This window comes from Schistocerca serialis, chromosome 1 (assembly GCF_023864345.2).
Source record: "Schistocerca serialis cubense isolate TAMUIC-IGC-003099 chromosome 1, iqSchSeri2.2, whole genome shotgun sequence".
In the NCBI taxonomy this organism is placed as follows: Eukaryota; Metazoa; Arthropoda; class Insecta; order Orthoptera; family Acrididae; genus Schistocerca; species Schistocerca serialis.
Genome location: NC_064638.1, coordinates 1103716563 through 1103742062, shown reverse-complemented (window position 1 = coordinate 1103742062; position 25500 = coordinate 1103716563). Strand labels below are relative to the sequence as shown.

Sequence of the window (25500 nt, the reverse complement as noted above, 5' to 3'; positions counted from 1 at the left end):
ATCGAGCAAAACGCAAGTGTTGCGGTAACTCAAATGGGATCACTGGAGGAAGGCGACGTTGTTTTCGAGGAGCACTTTGTGAGGTAGCGGGCGAGTTGTGGCGCCCTGGAAATATTATATGTTCGGAATTGGGGCGGCCGAACAGGACACTCGTCAAAGCCGGGGCCCGGCAGCAAACACGTGGTGCAGAACGTTAGGTGAACATGAGGGGAGCCCCAGAGCATGGTCCAGCCGCGTGACTGGGAATTCCGCTGTGACGAGGACGGTGCTTTGTGTCGATGAAGGAGACACGCCGGGAGTGCCAAGGATGGCGGACTTTGTGAAGCCTTAATGGCGGACATTTCACAGTTCGTATAGAAATTAGTAGTAGCCGGATGAATCATGATACCTCAAAAAGAAACATGTACATTCATATTATTTGCATGACGATTCTGATGGTGTAATCAGATTTTCAATATCTTTTTATTATTTATTATTATTATTATTATTTATTTTAGGCCTTCATTGGACCACTCTAGTCAAAAATACAAAGTTTTACATGAGTTGTTACACAGGGATACAATTTGGCTCAACAATAACTTAAAATCATATTTAGGTAATACACTCCTGGAAATGGAAAAAAGAACACATTGACACCGGTGTGTCAGACCCACCACACTTGCTCCGGACACTGCGAGAGGGCTGTACAAGCAATGATCACACGCACGGCACAGCGGACACACCAGGAACCGCGGTGTTGGCCGTCGAATGGCGCTAGCTGCGCAGCATTTGTGCACCGCTGCCGTCAGTGTCAGCCAGTTTGCCGTGGCATACGGAGCTCCATCGCAGTCTTTAACACTGGTAGCATGCCGCGACAGCGTGGACGTGAACCGTATGTGCAGTTGACGGACTTTGAGCGAGGGCGTATAGTGGGCATGCGGGAGGCCGGGTGGACGTACCGCCGAATTGCTCAACACGTGGGGCGTGAGGTCTCCACAGTACATCGATGTTGTCGCCAGTGGTCGGCGGAAGGTGCACGTGCCCGTCGACCTGGGACCGGACCGCAGCGACGCACGGATGCACGCCAAGACCGTAGGATCCTACGCAGTGCCGTAGGGGACCGCACCGCCACTTCCCAGCAAATTAGGGACACTGTTGCTCCTGGGGTATCGGCGAGGACCATTCGCAATCGTCTCCATGAAGCTGGGCTACGGTCCCGCACACCGTTAGGCCGTCTTCCGCTCACGCCCCAACATCGTGCAGCCCGCCTCCAGTGGTGTCGCGACAGGCGTGAATGGAGGGACGAATGGAGACGTGTCGTCTTCAGCGATGAGAGTCGCTTCTGCCTTGGTGCCAATGATGGTCGTATGCATGTTTGGCGCCGTGCAGGTGAGTGCCACAATCAGGACTGCATACGACCGAGGCACACAGGGCCAACACCCGGCATCATGGTGTGGGGAGCGATCTCCTACACTGGCCGTACACCACTGGTGATCGTCGAGGGGACACTGAATAGTGCACGGTACATCCAAACCGTCATCGAACCCATCGTTCTACCATTCCTAGACCGGCAAGAGAACTTGCTGTTCCAACAGGACAATGCACGTCCGCATGTATCCCGTGCCACCCAACGTGCTCTAGAAGGTGTAAGTCAACTACCCTGGCCAGCAAGATCTCCGGATCAGTCCCCCATTGAGCATGTTTGGGACTGGATGAAGCGTCGTCTCACGCGGTCTGCACGTCCAGCACGAACGCTGGTCCAACTGAGGCGCCAGGTGGAAATGGCATGGCAAGCCGTTCCACAGGACTACATCCAGCATCTTTACGATCGTCTCCATGGGAGAATAGCAGCCTGCATTGCTGCGAAAGGTGGATATACACTGTACTAGTGCCGACATTGTGCATGCTCTGTTGCCTGTGTCTATGTGCCTGTGGTTCTGTTAGTGTGATCATGTGATGTATCTGACCCCAGGAATGTGTCAATAAAGTTTCCCCTTCCTGGGACAATGAATTCACGGTGTTCTTATTTCAATTTCCAGGAGTGTATAATTATTAGAGTCTATTCTTATATGAAAGGTGTTTTGCTCTTCTGTCCGCCCAATATTTCCTCATTCTTTCAGATATTTTCTTTCTTTCTTCATCTGAGACCACTCTTCCTGTACTCCTTTTATTGATTTTCAAAAATGGTTCAAATGGCTCTGAGAACTATGGGACTTAACATCTATGGTCATCAGTCCCCTAGAACTTAGAACTACTTAAACCTAACTAACCTAAGGACAGCACACAACACCCAGTCATCACGAGGCAGAGAAAATCCCTGACCCCACCGGGAATCGAACCCAGGAACCCGGGCGTGGGAAGCGAGAACGCTACCGCACGACCACGAGCTGCGGACTATTGATTTTCATTTGTAGTCTGGTTTGTGGGTCTTGCAGTATTCTGGTTTTCTCTGTCTTGTTTTTTAGGTCATCTACTGTAATTTGGAGTTCTTTTATATCTTCCTTAATTTCTGTGATCCATTTAATGTCGCTCTTGCTGTTCCACAATTTTTGTATTATTTTTTTACTAATTCTGTTTTCTGGAGTTCTCATCAGATGTCCAAAGAATGAGATGCGTTTCTTCCTGATTGTGCTCATGACTGGTTCTATTTTCTTATATACTGTTTTATTTGATGCTATTGTCCAATGTCCATTTATTTTATACTGTTTATTTATACATGTCCTAATTATTCTTCTTTCTATTTTTTGTATTCTGTCAATTTCTGCTGTATTAGTTGTTTTGAAGATAGTTTCAGCTGCATAAGTTATTTCTGGTTGTGTAACTGTTTTATAGTGTTTTAATTTTGCATCTATAGATAGGCTTTTTTTGTTGTATGTAGTTTCGGTAATGTAGTTTGCGTAGTTCAGTTTTCTTATTCTGTTCTGCCATGATGGCTTCTCATTTAGATTGTATGTTATTGTTTCTCCTAAATATTTAAATTTATCAACAGTTTTTGATTTCCTGTTCTCCTATTGTGATTTTGTTTGCAAGTGGTGGATCAGTTAGCATAATCTTCTTTTTTTCAAATGATATTCTAAGGCCTACTTTCTCTGCTGTTCCTTGTAGTGATTTCACTTGTTGCCTGGCTTCTTGAACGGTGTTGGCTAGGAGAGCAAGATCATCAGTGAATCCCAAGCAGTTTAAGCTAATATCATCTTTTGCACTTCCAGTTCTTATCATCTTTGGATTGTCCTTGTACCATTCTCTCATTATGTATTCCAGTGCACAGTTGAACAGTAATGGTGATAGGCAGTCACCTTGTCTTAAGCCTGTTTTTATGAGGAATGGTTCCGAAATTTCTCCTCTAAACTTCACTTTTGATTTGGTGTTGGTTAGAGTGAGTTGTATTATTTTAATTAGTTTTGGATGGAGTCCTAGGTTTCTTAAAATTTTTAATACTGAAGGTCTGTGGAGACAGTCATATGCCTTCTTAAAATCTACAAATGTTATTGCCAGAGGTTTGTTCCGTTTCTTGTAGTATGCCATAATCAATTTTAAACAAATTATCTGTTCTGCACAGCTTCTCCATGGTCTGAAACCTCCCTGATATTCCCCTAACTCCTGTTCTAATTGCTCCTTGATTTTTTCATATAGGATCTTGGATAGAATTTTGTATGTGAAATCTAGGAGAGAGATTCCTCTGTAGTTGTCTGGGTTGATCTTATCTCCCTTTTTGTGTAGTGGGTGGATGATAGCTGTGGTCCAATGTTCGGGGAATCGTTCTGTTACCCAAATTTTTGTTAGAGCCATGTGTAAGGAGGTCTTGACTGTGTCACTTGCATATTTCCACATTTTAACAAAAACCTGATCTTCTCCACATGCATTATACTTTTTTTGTTCTTTAAGAATTTTTTCTATTTCTTGGAAAGTTGGAGGGTCTAGTTTGTTAGGTTTGGTTTTTATTGGGGTATTTATGTTGATTTGTAAGGGTTCTTTGGGTTCCTCGCAATTCAGAAGTTTGTTAATTGCTTTAGCCATAATTTCTGCATTTTCCTTGTTACTGTGTGTCATTCTTCCATCTTCATCTTTCAGTATTAGTGTAGGGGCCTCATATTGTTGTAGTTGTTTCCCAAAGTTTTATAGTAGTTCCTGGAGTTGGCTTTATGATAATTACCTTCTATACAGTTTATAATATCTTTATGGAATCCTCTCTTGATTCTTCTAATATTTTGTGTAAATTTTTTTCTTTCATTTTTTAGTTGATGGAATTTTCTTCAGTTTTACGTGTTTGAAACTTTAACCATGCTTGGTGTCTAACTGACGGTAAATTATACAAGTAACTTCCAGCAACGAATTTCCAAAATATAAACGCTTCATCCGATTTTATCGATCGCCGTGTCTTTAGAAAGCTGTCAGTGTAAACCTAAATTGGTATAAATTACAGGAATGTAACTTGAATAGTACATGAGTTATTGGAGGTCAAACTGGACGATTATTATCGATCGCGTCAGGCCATCCACAGTTACACGCAAAAACGGTAGCACCAGGCTTATAAATATATTGATTCATCCATATCTTTGTTAATATCCGATGTATGCCATTCATGAAGAAACTGGTCAATTATTTACTGTGTTTTAGAAAGCGCAGAGACATTAGCCTCCTGGCCTACGTTTTGCTTCTTTTCTTTTGATGTATGTTTATTTAATTGTTTATGTATTTAATTATGTGTGTTAGAGCGTGTTTATGGTACAGCTGTAGGAATATTTATTTAATTTCAAGTATTTAAATGTAAATCCAGTTTTTCGAATATGTTTCATTATGTTTTTGAGAGAACGTTGGGTTGAAGACATGGCGCGAGCGCTCTAGCCAATCACAGCGCTTGTGAATGGAGAGACTGTATGGAAGTGGGGAGGAGCGTCGTTTCCGGAGAGGACAGGGAGATCTGGAGAGGACAACACAGGACAAGGAGCGCCCGCGACGGTACGGCGCGACGGACGCGCGGTCGGCGGAAAGACTTGGACAGTGGAGCAGTTTGGTTCAAATGGCTCTGAGCACTATAGGACTTTACTTCTGAGGTCATCAGTCCCCTAGAACTTAGAACTACTTAAACCTAACTAACCTAAGGACATCACACTCATCCATGCCCGAGGCAGGGTTCGAACCTGCGACTGTAGCGGTCGTGCGGTTGCAGACTGAAGCGCCTAGAACCGCTTGGCCACACCGGCCGGCATCGAGCAGTTTGCGCGTGGTCGCGGCAGATAGAAAAAGTTCGGAGTGCCGACTTGTGCACTTCTGAGATTTCTGTGGCTTCTACAGTGAAGACGTTATGTGCATTTAGAAGTGAATATCTCGCGAGCTATGTTGTTGTTCATGACTAATTACGTGCAGTAGGAATCTATTGTTTCCCTGTTATTCAACTTATATTTTATTCAATTGCTGGACCATCGACACCAATAAGTGTTTTGCAGAAATATACCGCATTCTCAAAAGTACTTCTACTATCGCACTCATCATTTAAAGTCGTTAAGATAGTACCTGCAGATTTTATTTAATGGCAATCTTTCATTTATAAAATCCGCAATTGCCGAGTGATAGAAACCTTCGACCATTCGATTCAGGTGTGTATTGTTATCGTATACTGTAGACTCAGCAGTATTTTGCCTGTAATGCGGCAACTACGTATCCCAGCCCCTAGACAACGAAACCAGCCAAAACTTTTGATACTGCAACGTTGAGTCTGAGTAGTTATTTTGAAAGTCCGCAACTTATAGAGAAAATTCAGAGAACCGTCATTTGAAGGTGACTGCAGAGCGATTCAACTGCCGCCAACATACGTTTCACATAAGGACCACGAAGATTAGAAATTAGGGCTTATATGGAAGCGTAGTCAGTCGTTGTTCCGTCGCTCTGTTTGCGAGTGGAACAGGAAAGGAAACGACTGGCAGTGCTGCTACAGGTGCTCTCCGCCACTCACTGCACGGTGGCTTGCGGAATATGTGTGTAGATGTAGATGTAGATGTAGATGTAGATGTAAAAGGTTGGACACCACTGTGCCTTGTGTTCACTGTATAAGGTTTGGTGCTGATAATGTTCGTGACCCCAGTGTGGAGGGTAATATTGGCGGTGGTCGCTGTCGGCCAGGCTGGACGGTGCTGTCGGTGCTGCTGTGTGTGTGCGGCCTGCTGCTCGTGATGTTCCCGGCGCGGCTGCCAGCGGCCGCCGTGCGCGACCGGGTGGACCACATCCTGAGCGAGGCCACCGCCGCCGCGAGGACGTCTCCGCCGGACGGCGCACGCGTGCAGATCTCCAACAAGCGCTACGTCATCAGGGAGCCACCGGACACTTGTAAGTACCCAGCGGGCGAGCTGCAGAGCCAATAGTGTGCTGCACTCACTGCGGCTTGGTCGACCATTGCTGGTCGAATCATGGTGGTAAAAGAAATAATTTTCTAACGAGGGGAGCAGAGGTGTTACTTGATCATCAATCCATTCCAAACCCTTGGGCTACATCCTAACATCTCTGCAACGTCTCATTGAGTGAGGACGTGTGACAATTCATTATGACCGTCTACTTGCATGATGGGAGATGTCAGGGTGGTTCGTGAATCGTGCATAGATAACTCAATCGGTTAGGTGACTGCCCACAGGAGACAAACTTCCTTGCAAGCGTACCGCTCCTGCCAGGAAGTTTTAAAATGGGGTGCACTATTCCGTAGAGCGAACGTCGCATTTTGGAGGGACTCCCTAGGCTGTGGATAAATCATTTAACAGTAAACTGTAGTTCTTGGTACTGGGTCTGTGCTAGGAAATGGTCTGGAACACAGTGTCTTGGCTCAGAACAGATGTAGTGCTTCCATGTCTTGCTTATTTTCTTTTTTTATTACAAGAGCTGTAATCTGAGGTATGCGACACAGAAACAGTACTCATTGCCTATGAAGATTGTGACAGACCATTTACTGAGAACCGTCCTCCCCGGTAGTTGAGTGGTACGCAGGCACGGTAGCTCAGCGTGTTCGGTCAGAGGGTTAGCTACCCTCTGTAATAAAAAAAACTGAGTTAATGGATCAATGACGAACTGAAACAGGTTTCTTGCGACGTCCGCCCCGAGCAGATACAACGAACGAAAAAGAACAAAAAGGGATTTAAAAAAAATTGTGAAGGTGGTTGATTGCTAATCAAAAGCTTCCGAGTTCAAATCTCGTTCGGTGCTAAATAAAAAAAAAGAAAGAAAAAAGTGGTCAGCGCGACAAACAGTCAATCCTAAGGGCCCGGGTTCGATTCCCGGCTGGGTCGGAGATTTTCTCCGGTCAGGGACTGGGTGTTGTGTTGTCCTAATCATCATCATTTCATCCCTATCGACGGGCAAGTCGCCGAAGTGGCGTCAGATCGAAAGGTTGCACCAGGCGATCGGTCTACCCGACGGGAGGCCCTCGTCACACGCCATTATTATTATACTGAGAACCTATGAATAATTTTGCTGAATATTTCCGTCTTTCTATCTCCTTTGGATTAATTACATCTCAGCAAATGGTCTATCACTTAGCAGAAAGACAGTTATAGCGTTCTGTGTTTGGAAGAACATATCGTCATCAATAACAACAGAGCACTAGAGAAAGGAAACATGTAAAACTGAAAGTTAAAAATTCCTTGTTGTTTATATTGATCAGAATTGATCCCATCTTAATCTACTGCTGTACACACTAAAACTGCTATGTCATGAATTGTTTGAGAATAGGGAAAAACAACCAACAGGAGGAAGTTAAACGACACATAATATATCACAAGTGTTGTGAACTAGCAGAGTCAATGCGTCGTTCAGTTGCGAGTAGACATCAACGTATTGCGTAAGCTCCCACGTCTCCAAAACAACTTACAAAACGAATGTTTCTGCCAGCTAATCAACGGTCGACACCTCCCTCTGGGTTATTTTTGCCAAATTTGTATTCTGAAGAAAAGGCTGAATTTCAAGTTACTTAATTGTGCACTACCGATATCGGACCCGGCCCATTCTCAAATGTATATGTTACAAGCGAAGTGGACACATCATCCATGCCTCGTCAACTAGAGAATGGGTCGTGCCCGAAACCGGTAGTGCGCAATGAAGTAATTTGAAATACAGCCTGGTGAAACAATATCTTTCTTCTAATTTTCTGAGGCTGCGGTGCCCACCTAGAAGAAAATGAGTAATTTATAATGTACTGCGGCATTTAAAGGACAATGACCTTTCTGAGATCTCAGAACACATGGTTGCCTCCCTCGAGAACATTAGAAAAGCGCCAACTGTTGCGTTGCCGAAGACGGTTAAAAGCTTCACCATAGAAGTTATATGTGATATATCAGAGTCCGTTTGCAAAAATGTTTGCAAGTTGTTATGAAAAGTGTGCTTTCCGCTTTCGCATGTTGTGTCGTGGAGGTAACAATTAGCCGCACCGCGACGGTTACGCAATTAACAGGAATGGACTTGACCATAATTCAGTGAACATACTAACTAAGAGAGAGGGAGACCTATAAACTGTGTGCAGTTAAAATTCGTAAGAGGAGGTACTTTTGTTTGTATCTTTCGTTCGCATATCGTGCTGCGAGATCAACAGCCAGTCTCGTGAAACGCTTACACGTACCCTCATGAATGTGATTGGTAGCATAATTAGGATGAACTATTGTTGACTACAAGAAACTGTGCCATCTATTGAAAGTAGAACTAATTACGTGAACAGTGATTTTTGAGTGACTGAGGTGTTAGTAAACGAACAATGTGACAGAAAAACACGACTCTGAGTTTCAGTGCTCGAAGAGACCACTGTGACTGAAGTACTAATTGCAACTTACTTCTATTGGATGAACAAAACAGTTCGTCGACACTGCAAACCTCATAAACGTTTTTTACTTGTAGAGTATACGTGTGTCTCTATAAAATATTTGTGGTGCTCATCATGCACATGCTACCCAACATACAGCTAATGAAATAAATAATTACAGGATTAAATTTTAGTTGATGGTTGCGGCATTGAGAGGATAAGCACCGAGGGCGAACAGGTACGTGCGAATTAGGCACGTGCTCATTATGTATTCCATCCACGTGCCAGTACTGAGTCATGTAACGTTAGATAGGTGTGAGGGAATGATACTTTTAACCCTCTGGGCCGCTTATGATTAAACGTTTTCACATGATCAACTTGTTACGGCGATGTGCCATTTAGAAGTGCTTATTTATGTCCTCATGATTTTATAAAGTCACCCTGTTTGATGACTAATCAGTCAGAACATTATGACTACCGAACTACTATCGATATAAACCCGTCTATGCAATAGCAACGTCACCTGGCGTGGAATGACTGCTACTCAGACATCCGCACGGTGCATGTAGTGTCAGAGCGTGCTGTTCGTGTGTAGAATCGGGAAGGCGCCCGATCTATCTGAGTTTTTCTACCTAGGGCATACTGTGATGGCCCGGAGGCTCCGCACAAGCATTTCGAAAACTCGACGATTTGTCGGTTGTTCGAGGAGTGCTGTGGTGAGTTGTTTTCAATTCGTGGCGAAACCAAAATGAAACGACGTCCAGACGACATGGGGTTGGGCGGCCAGCTCTCATTTCAGATGTTGGACGTCGTAGGCTGGGCAGAATGGTAAAAGAGAACAGGCGGTGAATTGTGGCGGAACTAACATGAGACTTTAATGCTGGGCAGAGTACTAGTGTGTCTGAACGCATAGTGCACAAAACATTCCTAACGATGGGCCTCCGCAGCCGACGACCCATGGATGTGCCAATGGTAACACCACGACACAGGCAACTGCAACTGATATGAGTACGTGACCATCGGCACTGGCCCTTTGCGCAGTGGCAGAGCGTTGTATGGTTTGATGAATCCCGATACATTCTTCATCATGCCGATGGGGTTTCACGAATCCTCGTCTTGTACGAGGGTCGTTTGAAAAGTCCGTGCAAAAATAAAAACTACTTACGTGTTTGGGGTAAACCTTTTTTATTTTTCGACACAGTCTGCTTTAAGAATTATACACTTCGTCCAACGCTGTTCTAATTTGTTGATCCCTTCCGAATAATAGGAATTGTCCAAGTCTGCAAAATAGCTATTAGTTGCTGCAATCACCTCTTCGTGTGAATAAAATCTTTGTCCCGCCAGCCATTTCTTCAAATTGGGGAACCAATAGTAGTCCGAGGGAGCCAAGTCTGGAGAATAGGGGGTATGTAAAACGACGAGTTGGAATCCTTTTTCCATAAATTTTGCCGCCACAACTGCTGAGGTGTCGTGATGGAAATTGACTTTTTTGCGGTCCACACGCCGGCGTTTTTCTTGCACTTCGGTGTTCAAACGGTCCACTAACAATGAATAATCTGCCCCTGTAATAGTTTTACCCTTTCCCAGATTGTCGATGAGGATTGTCTCTTGCGAATCCCAAAAGACAATCGCCATAACCTTTTCTGCCGAAGGACTGGTCTTCGCCTTTCTTGGTGCAGATTCTCCCTTGGTAACCCATTGTTTAGATTGTTGTTTGGTCTCAAGAGTATAGTAATGTATCCATTTTTCATCCGCAGTGAGGAAACAACCCTTAAAATCCTGCGGTTTCTTTCTGAACAGCTGCAAACCATCCTTGCAACACTTTACACGATTCCGTTTTTGGTCAAGCGTGAGATATCGCGGAACCCATCTTGCGGATAGCTTTCCCATGTCCAAACGCTTATGCAAAATATTATATACCCGTTCATTCGAGATTCCCACAGCACTAGCAATCTCACGCACCTTAACTCTTCTGTCATCCATCACCATATCATGGATTTTATCAATGATTTCTGGGGTCGTAACCACCACAGTGCGTCCAGAACGTTCAGAATCACTTGTGCCCATATGGCCACTCCGAAAATTTTGAAACCACTTATAAACTGTTCTAATCGAAGGTGCAGAGCCACCGTAATGTTTATCAGGCGTCCTGAGGCGTTTCTCCTTTCATAAAGAAATGTTTAATCATCACACGAAATTCTTCCTCGTCCATTTCTTGAGAATCACTCGACTTCCTTTATTCACACGAATGCCAAACACAAAGAAATAGACCAATATGGCTGAAACTTGGTGTGAGTTCATTCCAAAGATGCTACTAACTAAATATGATGTCGATACGCGCCATCTCTCGGACACTGCACGGACTTTTCAAACGCCCCTCGTACTGCGGGACGGAGACAAGTTGGCGGCGGCTCCATTATGCTCTGGGGACGTTCACGTGGGCGTCCATGGCTCCAGGGGAGCTCGTGCAAGGCACCATGACGGCCAAGGGATATCGAACCCTTTCATGACGATCATATTTCCTGACGTAGTGGCGTTTTTCATCGAGGTGGTGCCACTTGTCACAAGGCCAAGAGTGTGATGGAGCGGTTCGAGGAACACAGTGGCGAGTTCCAATTGATATGCTGACCCCCCATCCTTGCCTCCCCCACCCCCCTCCAGAACTGAACCCGGTCGAACACATACGGGATGTGATTAAACGTGGCGTCAGAGCTGACCATCCCCCTCCCCGGAATGTAAGTGAATTAGGTGACTTGTTTGTGTAGATGTGGTGCCAACTCCGTGCAGCAACCTACTAACGCTTCATTGTTTCCATGCGCCGCTGTTATCCGTGGCGAAAGTGGACATGCAGGATATTAGGTTGGTGGTCGCAATGTCCTGCTTGAGAAGTAAATGTATACAGTTTACATCTGTCATTTACATATGCAGGGTGGTGGGAAATTCCCGTTACGGAAACCTAAGACTTGTAGAGGGGAGTGAGTACATCGTATTTTGAATAGGAACCCATGTCCGGAAACGTCATCCAACGAGACTACAGAGCGTCATAGTTACAGGCGCGGGCGTCTGTAAATGTACGTATACACGAGGTGATTCCGTGATAATGTTCCAGACTTTCTAGGATGATGTAGAACGATAAATGTATCAATTTGAAATAAGGATCCCTGTACCGGAAACGAACGAGTTGAAAGTTATAAACGAAAATCGATCTGATACCTCTGACAGTTGAATACAACTACCGGTTCCTGTGCGGCGAATAGTGTAGTATTGGTAACTTTCAGTGGTGGTAGTGCGGACAAAAACGAGAAAAAATGTCCAATAAACGTGGGCTCTAAAGTGCGTACCTTAACAGCTATGAACATCTACTCAGTAGAGGAGATGTGTTTCACATTAGCAAAGACGAACGAATGGTCATAGCTCCTAGAAATCTCTAACGGGAATTTCCGACCACCGTGTATGACGACTGATGTAGTAGACTTAAGAAAGAACAGCATTTCATGCTTTTCAACGATTTAAGCAACTCTATAGCTGTAGGAAAGTTTAAGTATGTACATAAACATAACTAAGAAAGCAGTGTTATCTGAATCGTTGAAAAATATGGGATGTTATTCCTATTTGAGTCTACTATGACAGCAGTTATATATTTAAGTGACACTGGCATTCACTGACACGGGGTGACTGTATAAAATTACAAGTAAGCTCTTGTAAATGGCACATCACCGAAATAAGCTGATCGAGTAAAACAGATGACTGTGATCATACTACAGCCAAAGTGGAAAATGAAATTATCTTCTCGAATCACTTGGCGACAGACAGACCATCTTTATCTGTTCATTTTGAATTAACATCATACTCTCTTCATAAATTCCTGTTGAGCAGGATTCCACTCGTCTATGTACGAGTTACTCTGGCTCCGAAAATCTGTGGGTAAAATGTGCACCTTTCATTTCCGAACGAGGGTTGGCCCCATTTTTTAGAGAAACTATAGCAGATGATATTAAACTTATTGTCTCCTTTGTTATGTGTTCCACTCCATTAAAATTTCCGACAAATGTTCCCTGTCAATAGCAGGAAGTAACCAAACTTCGTACTAAGTTGTAATAAATGAAATATCTTGAAATCTCACATCCGTGAAAATTGCTACAGGACAACAGATTTGCCAAATTTTGTTTCGGGCTGCCTACAAAGCGTTGTCAGAGGGATTACGATCACTGGAGGATAGCCCATCAATTTTAGGCTCATAAAGGTCTTTCCACCAAGGTATGTGCAATAGAAGAAAGAAAAAGTGTAACACCAAGTCAGAAAAAAGCTGCTGGTACAAAGGGTTCTCTGGTCAGCATTCTGGATATAGTGGGAGGCATATAACTGACGAAAAGATCAAAACATAGGCCAACTGGTGAAAAGAAACAGATCTGCCAATATGGCAATAAATGCTTCACATCTCGCCAGTGGTTCAGTCAGCCACGTCTCACTACACATTTTAGCTATATTTGCGTTACGTCCATGCGGTTCCTACCACCAACTCTATCCTCCGTCGTATAAGACCGAAGTCGTACATCGGACCTCTTGATTGGCTTCAACAGTCGAGACGAATTAAAGTTCAGTGGAACGAATGATTCAGGGCAGGGAGAATCAGGAAAACATTTGTGATAAAAATACTGTTATCTAACAGTTACTGTGAACGTCCACGAATATGTGTATATTCACGAAACAGTCTCAACAAAAGTACTTACTTTAAGAGCACGTTATATTGTTTACCTTCGCAACTATATTGAGCTGTAGCTGTGGTATTTATACACAATTTGTTATCTGTAACTAATAAGGCTTTTCACGTTACTGCACTTTCTAATAAATGAAACTTTTGATTAAAAATTGAGTTAATGAGAACTCAGATACTTCTTACTTTGTTGTGGATATGTAACAGAACACTACCGTTTACTTGTTACCACTTCTGCCAAACCGCTTTATTAATTACGTTTACGATTGTCTAACAGCTTAGGTGATCTGATGTTTAAACAGTGTCCATGAAAAGAAATGTAATTTCTGTATAGCTTCTCTGCGTATGGAACGGACGTGTGTGGATGTGTAACACAAAAATGTGCGCACTGTAGCCACACGTGTGCGATTGTAAATAAATAATTATTATGGTTGATAATCATGTTATTATAAAATGAAATTAAAATGTCTCTTTAATTATAACGTAACTTTATCCGTTTCAGCTTTCTGTCCGTCCCTGGGTCGTATATTTAGTAATGCGGTGGCGCTCTGCAAGATGTTAGCCATCCTGTTTGCTGTCGCTGCGTTTCTCAACATGGAGGCTTTCCGGGACAAGTATCTGGAGTCCATTTACCACATTCCGTTGCCCAAAGACTTGTTGCAGGACCCCTGGCTATCAAGGATCACGACAAGTAAGTATAGAGCTCAACTGTAACGTCATAAACCACATTAAATCAGTTTCTCAGTTTCATTGTATTCATAATGGCACCGTGAAACATCTTGACTGTAGAATAACGAGTAACAAGATAAACTGCACCTACTCATTTTTTACCATTTATTTCGATGGTTAATAACCCTATAACGGCTCCGAGATCTTTTAGCTCACCTATAGTGCTGAAAAATACATTTATTGCAAAAACATTGCGATATTTACGTTGTCTGACATTTCAATGTTTTTTAAAGAAGTGATATTGTGAGTAGAGAGGAACTATGATAGCGATATTTTCCCAGGCAGCCATGTGAGGTGTGATATCCAATGTATTATTGGATGGACTTCGGTACATAATCAATTTTTAATGGTTCTGAAGCGCTTTAGCGCGCCACAATTAAAATCAAAACACACTGCGCGATATATTTTGGGATTTTATTTTAGTTTATGCTATATGCTAAGGCACTTCAGAACTGCTTGAAATTGCTTTTTATGTCGAAGTCGCAGGTGGAGTATAATGGGTATCATACTGTTACAGTGGTCTGGGCAAAAATGTTGCGATTTCATAAATACAGCTTGATAGTGTTAGCCAACAGACTGGGGCTCAATGAAACAACCTATGTATGCAGGGCTATTCAAAAGTCATGTCCGACAGGACAAAGTCTGTGTTGGTGAAAGAGTAGTCTTGGGCCATAGGACAAAGTCGTGTTCAGGGATATGACAGGAACGATTATTCGGAGCAGGAATGTAAACATGGGCTTCAAGATGCATATCTGAAAAGCCAGGAGCACTTGTTCAGTAGAAGAGATGTGTTTTGCAACAGTGAAGGTGAACAAGTGCTCATAGCTTTTCAGGTACGTACTTTAGTACTTTAGAGCCCATGTCTACGAGACATTTTTTCTTGTTTTGGTCCATAGTATCAGGTCTCAAAATATGGAAAACAAGAAGCTTGTTAAAGATGACATTTGTTTCACAGTATCGAAGATAAATAAGTGGTCACGCCTCTTAAGGTATGCGTTTTAGAGCCCATGTTTACTACTTTTTTTTCCGACCGCGGTGGTCTAGCGGTTCTAGGCGCGCAGTCCGAAACCGCGCGACTGCTACGGTCGCAGGTTCGAATCCTGCCTCGGGCATGGATGTGTGTGATGTCCTTAGGTTAGTTAGGTTTAAGTAGTTCTAAGTTCTAGGGGACTGATGACCACAGATGTTAAGTCCCATAGTGCTCAGAGCCATTTGAACCATTTACTACACTTTTTGCCTCGAATGATAGCTACTGTGATATCCCAGAATACTACTTTGTCCTATTGGTCAAGACTTTTGAGCAACCAATGTAGAGCTTTGTCCTAAGGTGCGTGACTTTTGAATCGCCTTGTATGCAGGTTTACTCATAAGCCCCTCCGGGCTTTCAGAAGACGATTGCGTGAAAATTAAAAGACATACAGGAAACAGACAAATATCATTACTGCAGTTGCGCTCTACCAAAACTACATAAATGACATAGTAAATGTTAGGATTACCGGTGCTATTGGTTGCATTGTTAGGGAAAGAAACACAAACGAGAGTGTAAGAGAGAAACTGAGAACGGACGACTTCTCTTTGTTTTGCACATAAATAGAACCACACGTTATTGGGTGTTAGTTCATTCTATATATTACATTCTTACGGAATATGAATTGCGTTTTGTAAGTAATAATAATTATTTGGCAGCGCAACTTCTGCGCTTTTATGTAACCAAAACAATTTCTTTTGCAGCAAGTACAGTTTACATGCACAAATATATATGTACATATAATTGTTGTTTTTTGTATTCAGTAGAATGTTCATCATGACCGAAGGTAAGAGATTCCTGTTATTATTGATAAATGTGAAACGTGTTTATGAATAACAGAAACATGTTTTATGAAGTTCGACGAAGTATTGAAGCTATGTTAGATGTATTGTTGATTTGCAGTGTTTTATTTTATCTTCCTGTTGAGGAAATTGCGCTTTCTGCCGTTATATTATAAATATGTATTGTTCCCCTTATTTTTACTACAACATCCCGCTGTTTCACGTTATAGATTAACAATGTTTGAGTAAAAACTTATTTAAACGTTGACTATTTCAGTTTTGCTATAAATACTGTTTATTTTTAAGTAACAGACAGTGGGATAACTACATAGAACAAGAATATTCCATAGCCTGGCTCTTTACATACTCTCATTCAGTTTATAGGTGGCTCAACACTTCCGGTTTTTGGGAAATCTAGTGAGACACTGATCGCATATGTAAAGAAAGCGATTGTTGTGACGTAACGCGCGATAGATATGCAACACACCTAACATACAGGTAATTCGGGTACAACCTTAACTGACTAAGCCCTAGAGAAGCTGTCGCAGACTACGCTTACTTTTGATAGTCTACGGTAGCCTACGGTAGTTTTACAGCTGTTACCACTACACTTCAAAGAGGCATTAGACATGATTGGTCATTTATTTATTTTTATTTAATCGTATGGCTAGAGTCCCCCGTCGGGCAGACCGTTCGCCGGCTGCCGGTCTTTCAATTTGACGCCACTTCGGCGACCTGCAGTCGATGAGGTTGATAGGATGATGATGAGGACAGCACAACACCCAGTCCCCGGGCGGAGAAACTTCCCCGTCAGGGAATCGAACCCGGGCCCAGAGGATTGACAATCCGTCACGCTGACCATTCTGCTACCGGGGGCGGACATGATTGGTCATGAGTACCTCATGAAAGTCACGGACGCTCTAGGATTTGAAAACAAATTTAGGGCTTTAGTTTCTAATCTACTGACAGATTTCAGTTCTCGAGTAGTCGCCAACGGAGAAGCGACAGATATTTTATCCATCAATGCTCAGTACAGATCTGCAGGCTTTCGTTGCTAGTTAGACCAACACTCAGGCACACAATCACACCTCTAATGGCCTGCTATATGGGATATAGTCATCAACGAGTGCTTTCAGCTGTATGTGGTGTACCTGAAGATTTTTGTGGACTCTCTTTCTCACCGAATAGATTCCATTATGTAGGATAGAGGGCCCTTCCCTCAAGAAAACGACTATTCAAGTATGAATGAGTCTGGTGATATATCATCTGATTTTGCTGATAACATCATTCGCATAATTTCGACGATTTCAAGAGCCGACAAGTGCGAAATTTATCACACAATCAGCTTAACAGCTCATGCATCCAAGTTGCTGGCAAAAATAATATACAAAGAATGGAAAAGAAAAGAAAGATGTATTACATGACAATCAATTTGCTTTAGGAAAAGTAAAGACATCTCACAGGCAGTTCTGCCGTTGCTGTTGATAGTGGAAGCAAGACTGAAGAAAAATCAACATACGTTCATAGGATTTATCGACCTGAAAAAGGTTTAGACAATGTAAAATGGTGCAGGATGTTCGAAATTCAGAGAAAAATAGGGGTAAGCTATAGTGAAAGACGGGTAATACACAATACGCACGAAAGTTAAGAGGGATCAATAAAAGTGAAAGACCAAGGACGAAGTGCTTGAATTAAAAGGGTGTAAGATAGGGATGTAGAATTTCGCAGTACTATACGACCTATATACCGAAAGAGCAATGATGGCTATAAAAGAAAAATTAAAGAGTGGAGTTAAAACTGAAAGTGAAATATATCAGTGATAAGATTCGCTTATGATATTGCTATCGTTAGTCAGCGCTGACCCTACGGCTACTCTTAGAAGATAGGTTGAGGAAAGACAAACGTACGTTTATAGCGTTTGGAGAATTAGATAAGGCTTTGGCATTGTTGACTGGAATCTCTCTTTGAAATGCTGAAAATAACAGGGGTAAAACACAGCGAGCGAAAAGCTGTTTACAACTTGTACAGAAACCTCAGGGCAGTTATAAGAGTCACGGACCATGAAAGAAAAGCAGCGGTTGAGAAGGGAGTGAGGCAGGGTTGTAGACTAACCACTACGTTACTTAATCTGTACATTGAGAAAGCAGTAAAGGAAACTAATGAAAACTTTGGAGAATGAATTTAGTTCCTGGGAGAAGGAATAAAAACTTTGGGGAAAGTAGTAGCTGAGTTTTTCTATTTGGGCAGCAAAATCACTGATGATGGGCGAAGTAGAGAGGATATAAAATGTAGACTGGGAATGGCAAAAAAAGAAGAAAGAAAAACGCTTCTGAAGAAGAGAAATTCGTTAACATAAAATATAGATTTAAGTTTCAGGAAATCATATTTGAAAGGATTTGTATGCAATTTAGCCATATATTGAAGTGAAAGATGGATGATAAACAATTTAGAGAAGAAGAGAATAGAAACCATTAAAAAGTGGTGCTACAGAAGAATGCTGAAGATCACAACGGTAGATAACGTAACTAGTCAGGAGGTGCTGAATAGAACTGGGGAGAAAATAAAGTTGTAACACAACGTTACGTGAAGAAGGGATAGGTTGATAGGACACATTCTGAGACGTCAAGAGATCACCATTTTACTACTGGAGGAAAGTGTGAGGGGTAAAAATCGTAGAGAGAGACCAAGAGATGATTACAGTAAACAGTTCAGGTAGGTTGCAGTAATTATTCGGTGCTAAAGAGAGTTGTACAGAATGGAGTAGCACGGAGAGCTGCAGCCTTCGGGCTGAAAACGACGACACAGTTTCCGGGAAGTGACATGTTTTTTTGCCCAATGTTCCTGTATGTGGAAGAAATCTGTCTGTAGAGAGGTAATTGCAGGCACAGTTTGTTCGTAGTTTTGTAGCATTACAGTTCCATGCACAGGTCACGTAATTCGCGGTGATGGCGTCACGTAGCGACCCAGATGGGTTCCATAGGTTTTACATCAGGCGAATTTGGTCACCGAGATATCAACATGAGTTCACTATAGAGGTCCTCGAACCACTGTAACACCATTGTGATTCCGAGACATGGACAGTAATACTGCTGAAAGATAACTTCACTGTCGGGGAAAGACATAAAGCATGAAGGGATGCAGGTAGCTCACGGCTACACTATGTGATCAAAAGTATCCGGACACCCCCAAAAACATACGTTTTTCATATTAGGTGAATTGTGCTGCCACCTACTGCCAGGTACTCCGTATTTGCGACCTCAGTAGTCATTAGACATCGTGAGAGAGGAGAATGGGTCGCTCCACGGAACTCACGGACTTCGAGCGTGGTCAGGTGATTGGGTATCACTTGTGTCATACGCCTGTACACGAGAATTTCACACTCCTGAACATCCCTAGGTCCACTGTTTCCGATGTGATGGTGCAGTGGATACGTGACGGGACACGTGCAGCGTAAAAGCGTACAGGCCGACCTCGTCTGTTGACTGGCAGAGACCGCCGACTGTTGAAGAGGGTCGTAATGCGTAATACGCACAGATCTATCCAGACCATCGCACAGGAATTCAAAAGTGCATCACCATCCACTGGAAGTACTATGACAATTAGGCGGGTGGTGATAAAACTTGGATTTCATGGTCGAACGGGTGCTCATAAGCCACACATTACGCCAGTAAGTGCCAAACGACGCCTAGCTTGGTGTAAGGAGCGTAAACGTTGGACGATTGAACAGTGGAAAAGCGTTGTGTGGACTGGCGAATCAAGGTACACAATGTGGCGATCCGATCGCAGGGTGTGGGTATGGCGAATGCCCGGTAAACGTCACCTGCCAGAGTGTGTAGTGCCAACAGTAAAATTCGGAGGCAGTAGTGTTATGGCGTGATCGTGTTTTTCATGGAGGGGCTTGCATCCCATGTTGTTTTGCCTGGCACTATCACAGCACAGTGCTACATTGATATTTTAAGCATGGTCTTGCTTCTCACGTTTGAAGAGCAGCATCTTTCAACACGGTCGAGCACATGTTCATAATGCACTTCCAGTGGTGGAGTGGTTACACGACAATAACATTCCTGTAATGGACTGACCCGCACAGAGTCCTAATCTGAATCCTATGTGTGGGATGTTGTGGAACGCCGACTTCGCGCCAGGTCTCACCGACCGACATCGATACCTCTCCTCACTGCAGCATTCCGTGAAGAATGGGCAGCCATTCCCCAAGAAATCTTCCAGCACCTGAATGAACGTATGCCTGCGAGAGTGGAAGCTGTCATCAAGGATAAGGGTAAGCCAACACCGTATTGAATTCTAGCGTTACAGATGGAGGGTGCTACGAACTTGTAAGTCATTTTCAGCCAGATGTCCCGATAGTTTTGATCACGTAGTGTCTTCGATTACTGCCACAGGTGCCATGCAAGTGCAGAAGAATGTTTCACTTAGCATAATACTGCGCCCACCAGCCTGCGTCCGTGGCGCACTGCGCGATTTGAGCCACCGTTCATCTCGGTGACGACGTTTGTGGAGACGACCAGCGACCTAGCGTAGCAAATATATAATTCACCCGCAGAGCCCAGAAGTTTTCATTGACCGCCGGTCGAGTCCTGATGGTCGTGTGCTCACTGCAGTCATAACTGACGACGTCGCTGGGTCAACAAGTGAACATCTAGAAGTAGTCTGCTGTGGAGCTCCATGCTCAGCACTGTACAATGAACGGTATGCTCTGAAACACATGTGAGTGAACCACCTTGTGCTCTTTTGGCAGAGATGCCACATCATCATCTGTCCTACTTTGCAGAGCAGACAAGCGTCTGAAGCGAGCCATGGATGCAATCAGCACCTAGTTGTAGTTTCACTGTTCTTCCACCTCATTCTGTAGATACTCAAGAGTTACTCGTTCACAAGCTCTGCATAATAATAATAATAATATATGTTTTGATGAAGTCGCTTGTCTCAGTGGATTCCTGCATTTGCGGCCCATATCTTCCCTAGGGTGACCCCCATCCGCGTCTGCTGCGCTTACATTCTTTTCATAGAGCATTACGTGCCCGCAACGTCACCAGGCTTAGTTTAGTTTAGTTATGTCATGTTCCGTAGATCATTTTTACAATTATTTTATCAATATGATGTGGGACTAGTCAGAATACAAGATATACAGTGTGGTCCATTGATCGTGACGGGGCCAAATATCTCACGAAATAAGCGTCAAACGATACAAAGAACGAAACTCGTCTAGCTTAAAGGGGGAAACCATATGGCGCTATGGTTGGCCCATTACATGGCGCAGCCATAGGTCAAACGGATAGCAAATGCGTTTTTTTAATAGGAATCCCCATTGTTTATTACATATTCGTGTAGTACGTAAAGAAATATGAATGCTTTAGTTGGACCACTTTCTTCGCTTTGTGATGGCGCTGTAACAGTCACAAACATATTGCTCATTATTTTAGACGAACAGTTGGTAACAGGTAGGTTTTCTAAATTAAAATACAGAACTTAGATACGTTTGAACATTTTATTTCGGTTGTTCCAGTGTGATACAAGTACCTTTGTGAACTTACCACTTCTGAGAACGCATGCTGTTTTAGCGTGATTACCTGTAAATACCACATTAACGCAATAAATGCTCAAAATGATGTCCGTCAACCTCAGTGCATTTGGCAATACGTTTAACGACATTCCTCTCAACAGCGAGTAGTTCGCCTTCCGTAATGTTCGCACATGCATTGACAATGCGCTGTCGCATGTTGTCGGGCGTTGTCGGTGGATGACGACAGTAGATATCCTTCAACTTTCCCACAGAAAGAAATCCTGGGACGTCAGATCCGGTGAATGCGCTGGCCATGGTATGGTGCTTCGACGACCAATCAACTGTCATGAAATATGCTGTGTAATACCGCTTCAACCGCACGCGAGCTATGTACCGGACATCCATCATGTTAGAAGTACATCGCCATTCTGTCCTGCAGTGAAACGTCTTGTATTAACATCGGTAGAACATTACGTAGGAAATCAGCATACATTGCACCATTTAGATTGCCGTCTATATAATGGGGACCAATTATCCTTCCTCCCATAATGCCACACCATACATTAACCCGCCAATAAAATGGGAGCCAATTATCCTTCCTCCCATAATGTCGCTGATGTTCCACTTGTCGCAGCCATCGTGGATTTCCGTTGCCCAGTAGTGCATATTATGCCGGTTTACGTTACCGCTGTTGGTGAATGACGCTTCGTCGCTAAATAGAACGCGTGAAAAGAATCTGTCATCGTCCCGTAATTTCTCTTGTACCCAGTGGCAAAACTGTACACGACGTTCAGAGTCGTCGCCATGCAATTCCTGGTGCATAGAAATATGGTACGGGTGCAATCGATGTTGATGTAGCATTCTCAACACCGACGTTTTTGAGATCCCCGATTCTCGCGCAATTTGTCTGCTACTGATGTGCGGATTAGCCGCGACAGCAGCTAAAACACCTACTAGGGCATCATCATTTGTTGCAGGTCATGACTGACATTTCACATGTGGCTGAACACTTCCTGTTTCCTTAAAAAACGTAACTATCCGGCGAACGGTCCGGACTCTTGGATGATGTCGTCCAGGATACCGAGCAGCATACATAGCACACACCCGTTGGACATTTTGATCAAAATAGCCATACATCAACACGATATCGGCCTTTCCGCAGTTGGTAAAAGGTCCATTTTAACACGGGTAATGTATCACGAAGCAGATCACAAAAAATACTAACTGGCGATAATTTGTTATTTACAGCTTGTGCTATTTGATGGGTAAATGTGTAGAGTCAGTCGAGTAACCCTTCCGGAATCCGAATTGTGACATGCTGAGTAAATTATTTTCACTTAAGTGGGGTAGGACGTCAAACGGCCCGACTTTGGGTAGAAGAGGCACCACAGAACATTTTAATTTCCACTGTCTATACTTTTACAAATAAATTCATGAAAATTTATCAGTATGACCAGGAAGGATTCAGAATTCACACTAATGGCATTCGAAGTTCAAAAACATAAGAATAAACTTTTTTTTACATGTGACATTTCATCATATTTTCACTTACTATTGGCTGCATTTCTTGCTATAGGTACAGTTTTCTTCATGAGTGAGAGAGATTCTTCAGTGAATTTTACACATGATACAAACCATACTTACAGCTGTATGAAACTCTAGAATTTATTTAATTTATGAATAAATGAATGAGCTGTTACATTTTAAACTTCATGTTTATAAAAAACTCAAATTTTATAGATAATTAACTCAGTTTTTACCACATTTTTTAATAGACTTGGAAAATTCTAGATTTTCATGCACATGTAAGTATGCTAAATTCATCGAACAACCCCTCTTACTCATGAAGAAAAGTGTACCTATAGCAACAAATGCAGCCGATAGTAAGCGAAAAAATGGTGAAATTTCACATGTGAAAAAAATTTATTTTGTTATGTTTTTGAACTTCCACTGCTATGACTGTGAATGCTGAATCCTTCCTGGTCATTCTTACAAAGTTTTATGAATTTGTTTGTAAAAGTAAAGACAGTGGAAATTAAAACGTCCTGTGGTGCCTGTCCTGTTCCAAGTCGGCCCGTTTGACGTCCTACCCCCCTTAAATGTGAGACTACTCTTGAATACATACGTTTTTCGAATATTTCAGAAAATGAAGTCAGCAATGAGATTGGTCTATAATTATTTAAGTCCCTCTTGTCCCCTTTCTTATGAAGGCGGTATCTAACCTCGCGGTGGGCAGTGGTCATAATGTTTTGGCTGATCACTGTACGTGCGGCAGGCCTGCTGGAGCCCGTGGTGTGCGCACTCGTGGTGTCGTGCGCGGGCCTGGTGGTGTCGTGGCGGCAGCCGGGCGCGCGCTGCCTATCGGGCTGGGTGTGCGCGGCTCTGACCGGCTGCGCAGTGCTGTCGCTGTCGCAACTGTGGCTGGGCTGCCACCAGCTGTCGGTGAGCGGCGAGCGCGACGGCGCCCCCGCAGAGTTCCTGCAGCCCTGCAACTCCGCCTGCCGCTGCTCCAGGGACACAGACTTCGCGCCCGTCTGCAGCGTCACCACCCGCCACACCTACTACTCTGCCTGCCTAGCCGGCTGCACCGAGATCGGCGCGTACACTGGTGTGAGTCGCTCAGCAGCCTCAGACTAACCTAGCTCTGCCAAGCTATTACATTCCTCACATGCTCAGCATCAGACATTTTGTAATATATCATTTCTGAAGGCTCCTGAGGCTCATCCTCTTGGCTGTTGCAAACACCACAGGTGGTTTCTGTTATTTTTTGGAAGATGGCTGTGTCCGGCATGTAGCTGATGTTTCAATCTTCGTTTAATCTGTCTACATTGTTTGTGTTCAGAGCGTACTACCCTGCCTTAAGGGGTAATGAAATAGCATGAAGGCCGGTGCTTGTCAGACTAAGATCCTGGCAGGGTCGCCGGATGAAACATTGCTTACGTTGGTCCTCAAAGAACTTGTGGGATCATTCAAAGTCTCACTAGGGGATATGGCCACAATACGTGCACTCCTAGTGATGAGCTGCATGTGAGACAAATTATTAAACATATTGTCCCGAAAACTTACTTGGAAATGGTTATTGACAGACCCAGATTATTCTCTGCACTGTTTCCCTGTTAAAACGTCCTGTATCAGTTTGAAAGCTTCACTTTCACTTATACCAAATTGATAAATAATGCCATTCAGCTGTCAGTGTGCATTCAGCAAGATTCCAAGGTCCAGCCACGGGACTAGAGAACATACACAACTAGCAGCCATTGCACTCTCTCCAGATGACTTCTATAAATGTCCACAGATAAAATCCATAAAAAAAACTAGACGTTATAACTATTTCAAAGTCAAGACATAAATAGTCACACAAAAATAACGCTCTTCAGGTTTCTACCTAATCAAAAGAAATCAACTACCCTACTTTTATTAAACACCAACTCCAGTTAATGGCTTCACACTCTGACACAAGGCCTCTTGCCAAATATGACCATGCTTACTAAACTGCAACACTGGCCTAGGAAACTAGAAAATGACAAAACAGAATTCTATGTCCACTGGAAAATGATAAAGCAGATTTCAACAACCACATAAGAGAATGCGCTTTCAAACTTTTATATCTTCCTCAACTTAGAAAAGCCACTAAGAATGACTTCTAACTTCAGACATGTTAAGCATTTGAAAATACCACCTCCATCCCATATAAAACATGACTTGCCTCCAACACCTGTGGTGGCTGCCAGCTGAACCTCAATTTTGCACCGAGCGAGGTGGCGCAGTGGTTAGACACTGGACTCGCATTCGGGAGGACGACGGTTCAATCCCGCGTCCGGCCATCCTGATTTAGGTTTTCCATGATTTCCCTAAATCACTCCAGGCAAATGCCGGGATGGTTCCTCTGAAAGGGCACGGCCGACTTCCTTCCCCATCCTTCCCTAATCCGAAGAGACCGATGACCACGCTGTCTGGTCTCCTTCCCCAAAACAACCA

General features: G+C 43.4%; 1 protein-coding gene across 1 annotated transcript in view; it reads left to right on the top strand.

Moving 5' to 3' along the window:
- Positions 1 to 24159, top strand: part of LOC126455696 (solute carrier organic anion transporter family member 74D-like) — a 74577-nt gene extending 50418 nt beyond the window's left edge. The window contains exons 6-8 of the mRNA XM_050091466.1: positions 6100 to 6303; positions 13969 to 14157; positions 23798 to 24159. Coding sequence (XP_049947423.1) covers positions 6100 to 6303; positions 13969 to 14157; positions 23798 to 24159 — 755 coding nt within the window. The remainder of the gene's footprint in view (positions 1 to 6099; positions 6304 to 13968; positions 14158 to 23797) is intronic.
- Positions 24160 to 25500: the final 1341 nt, after the last annotated feature.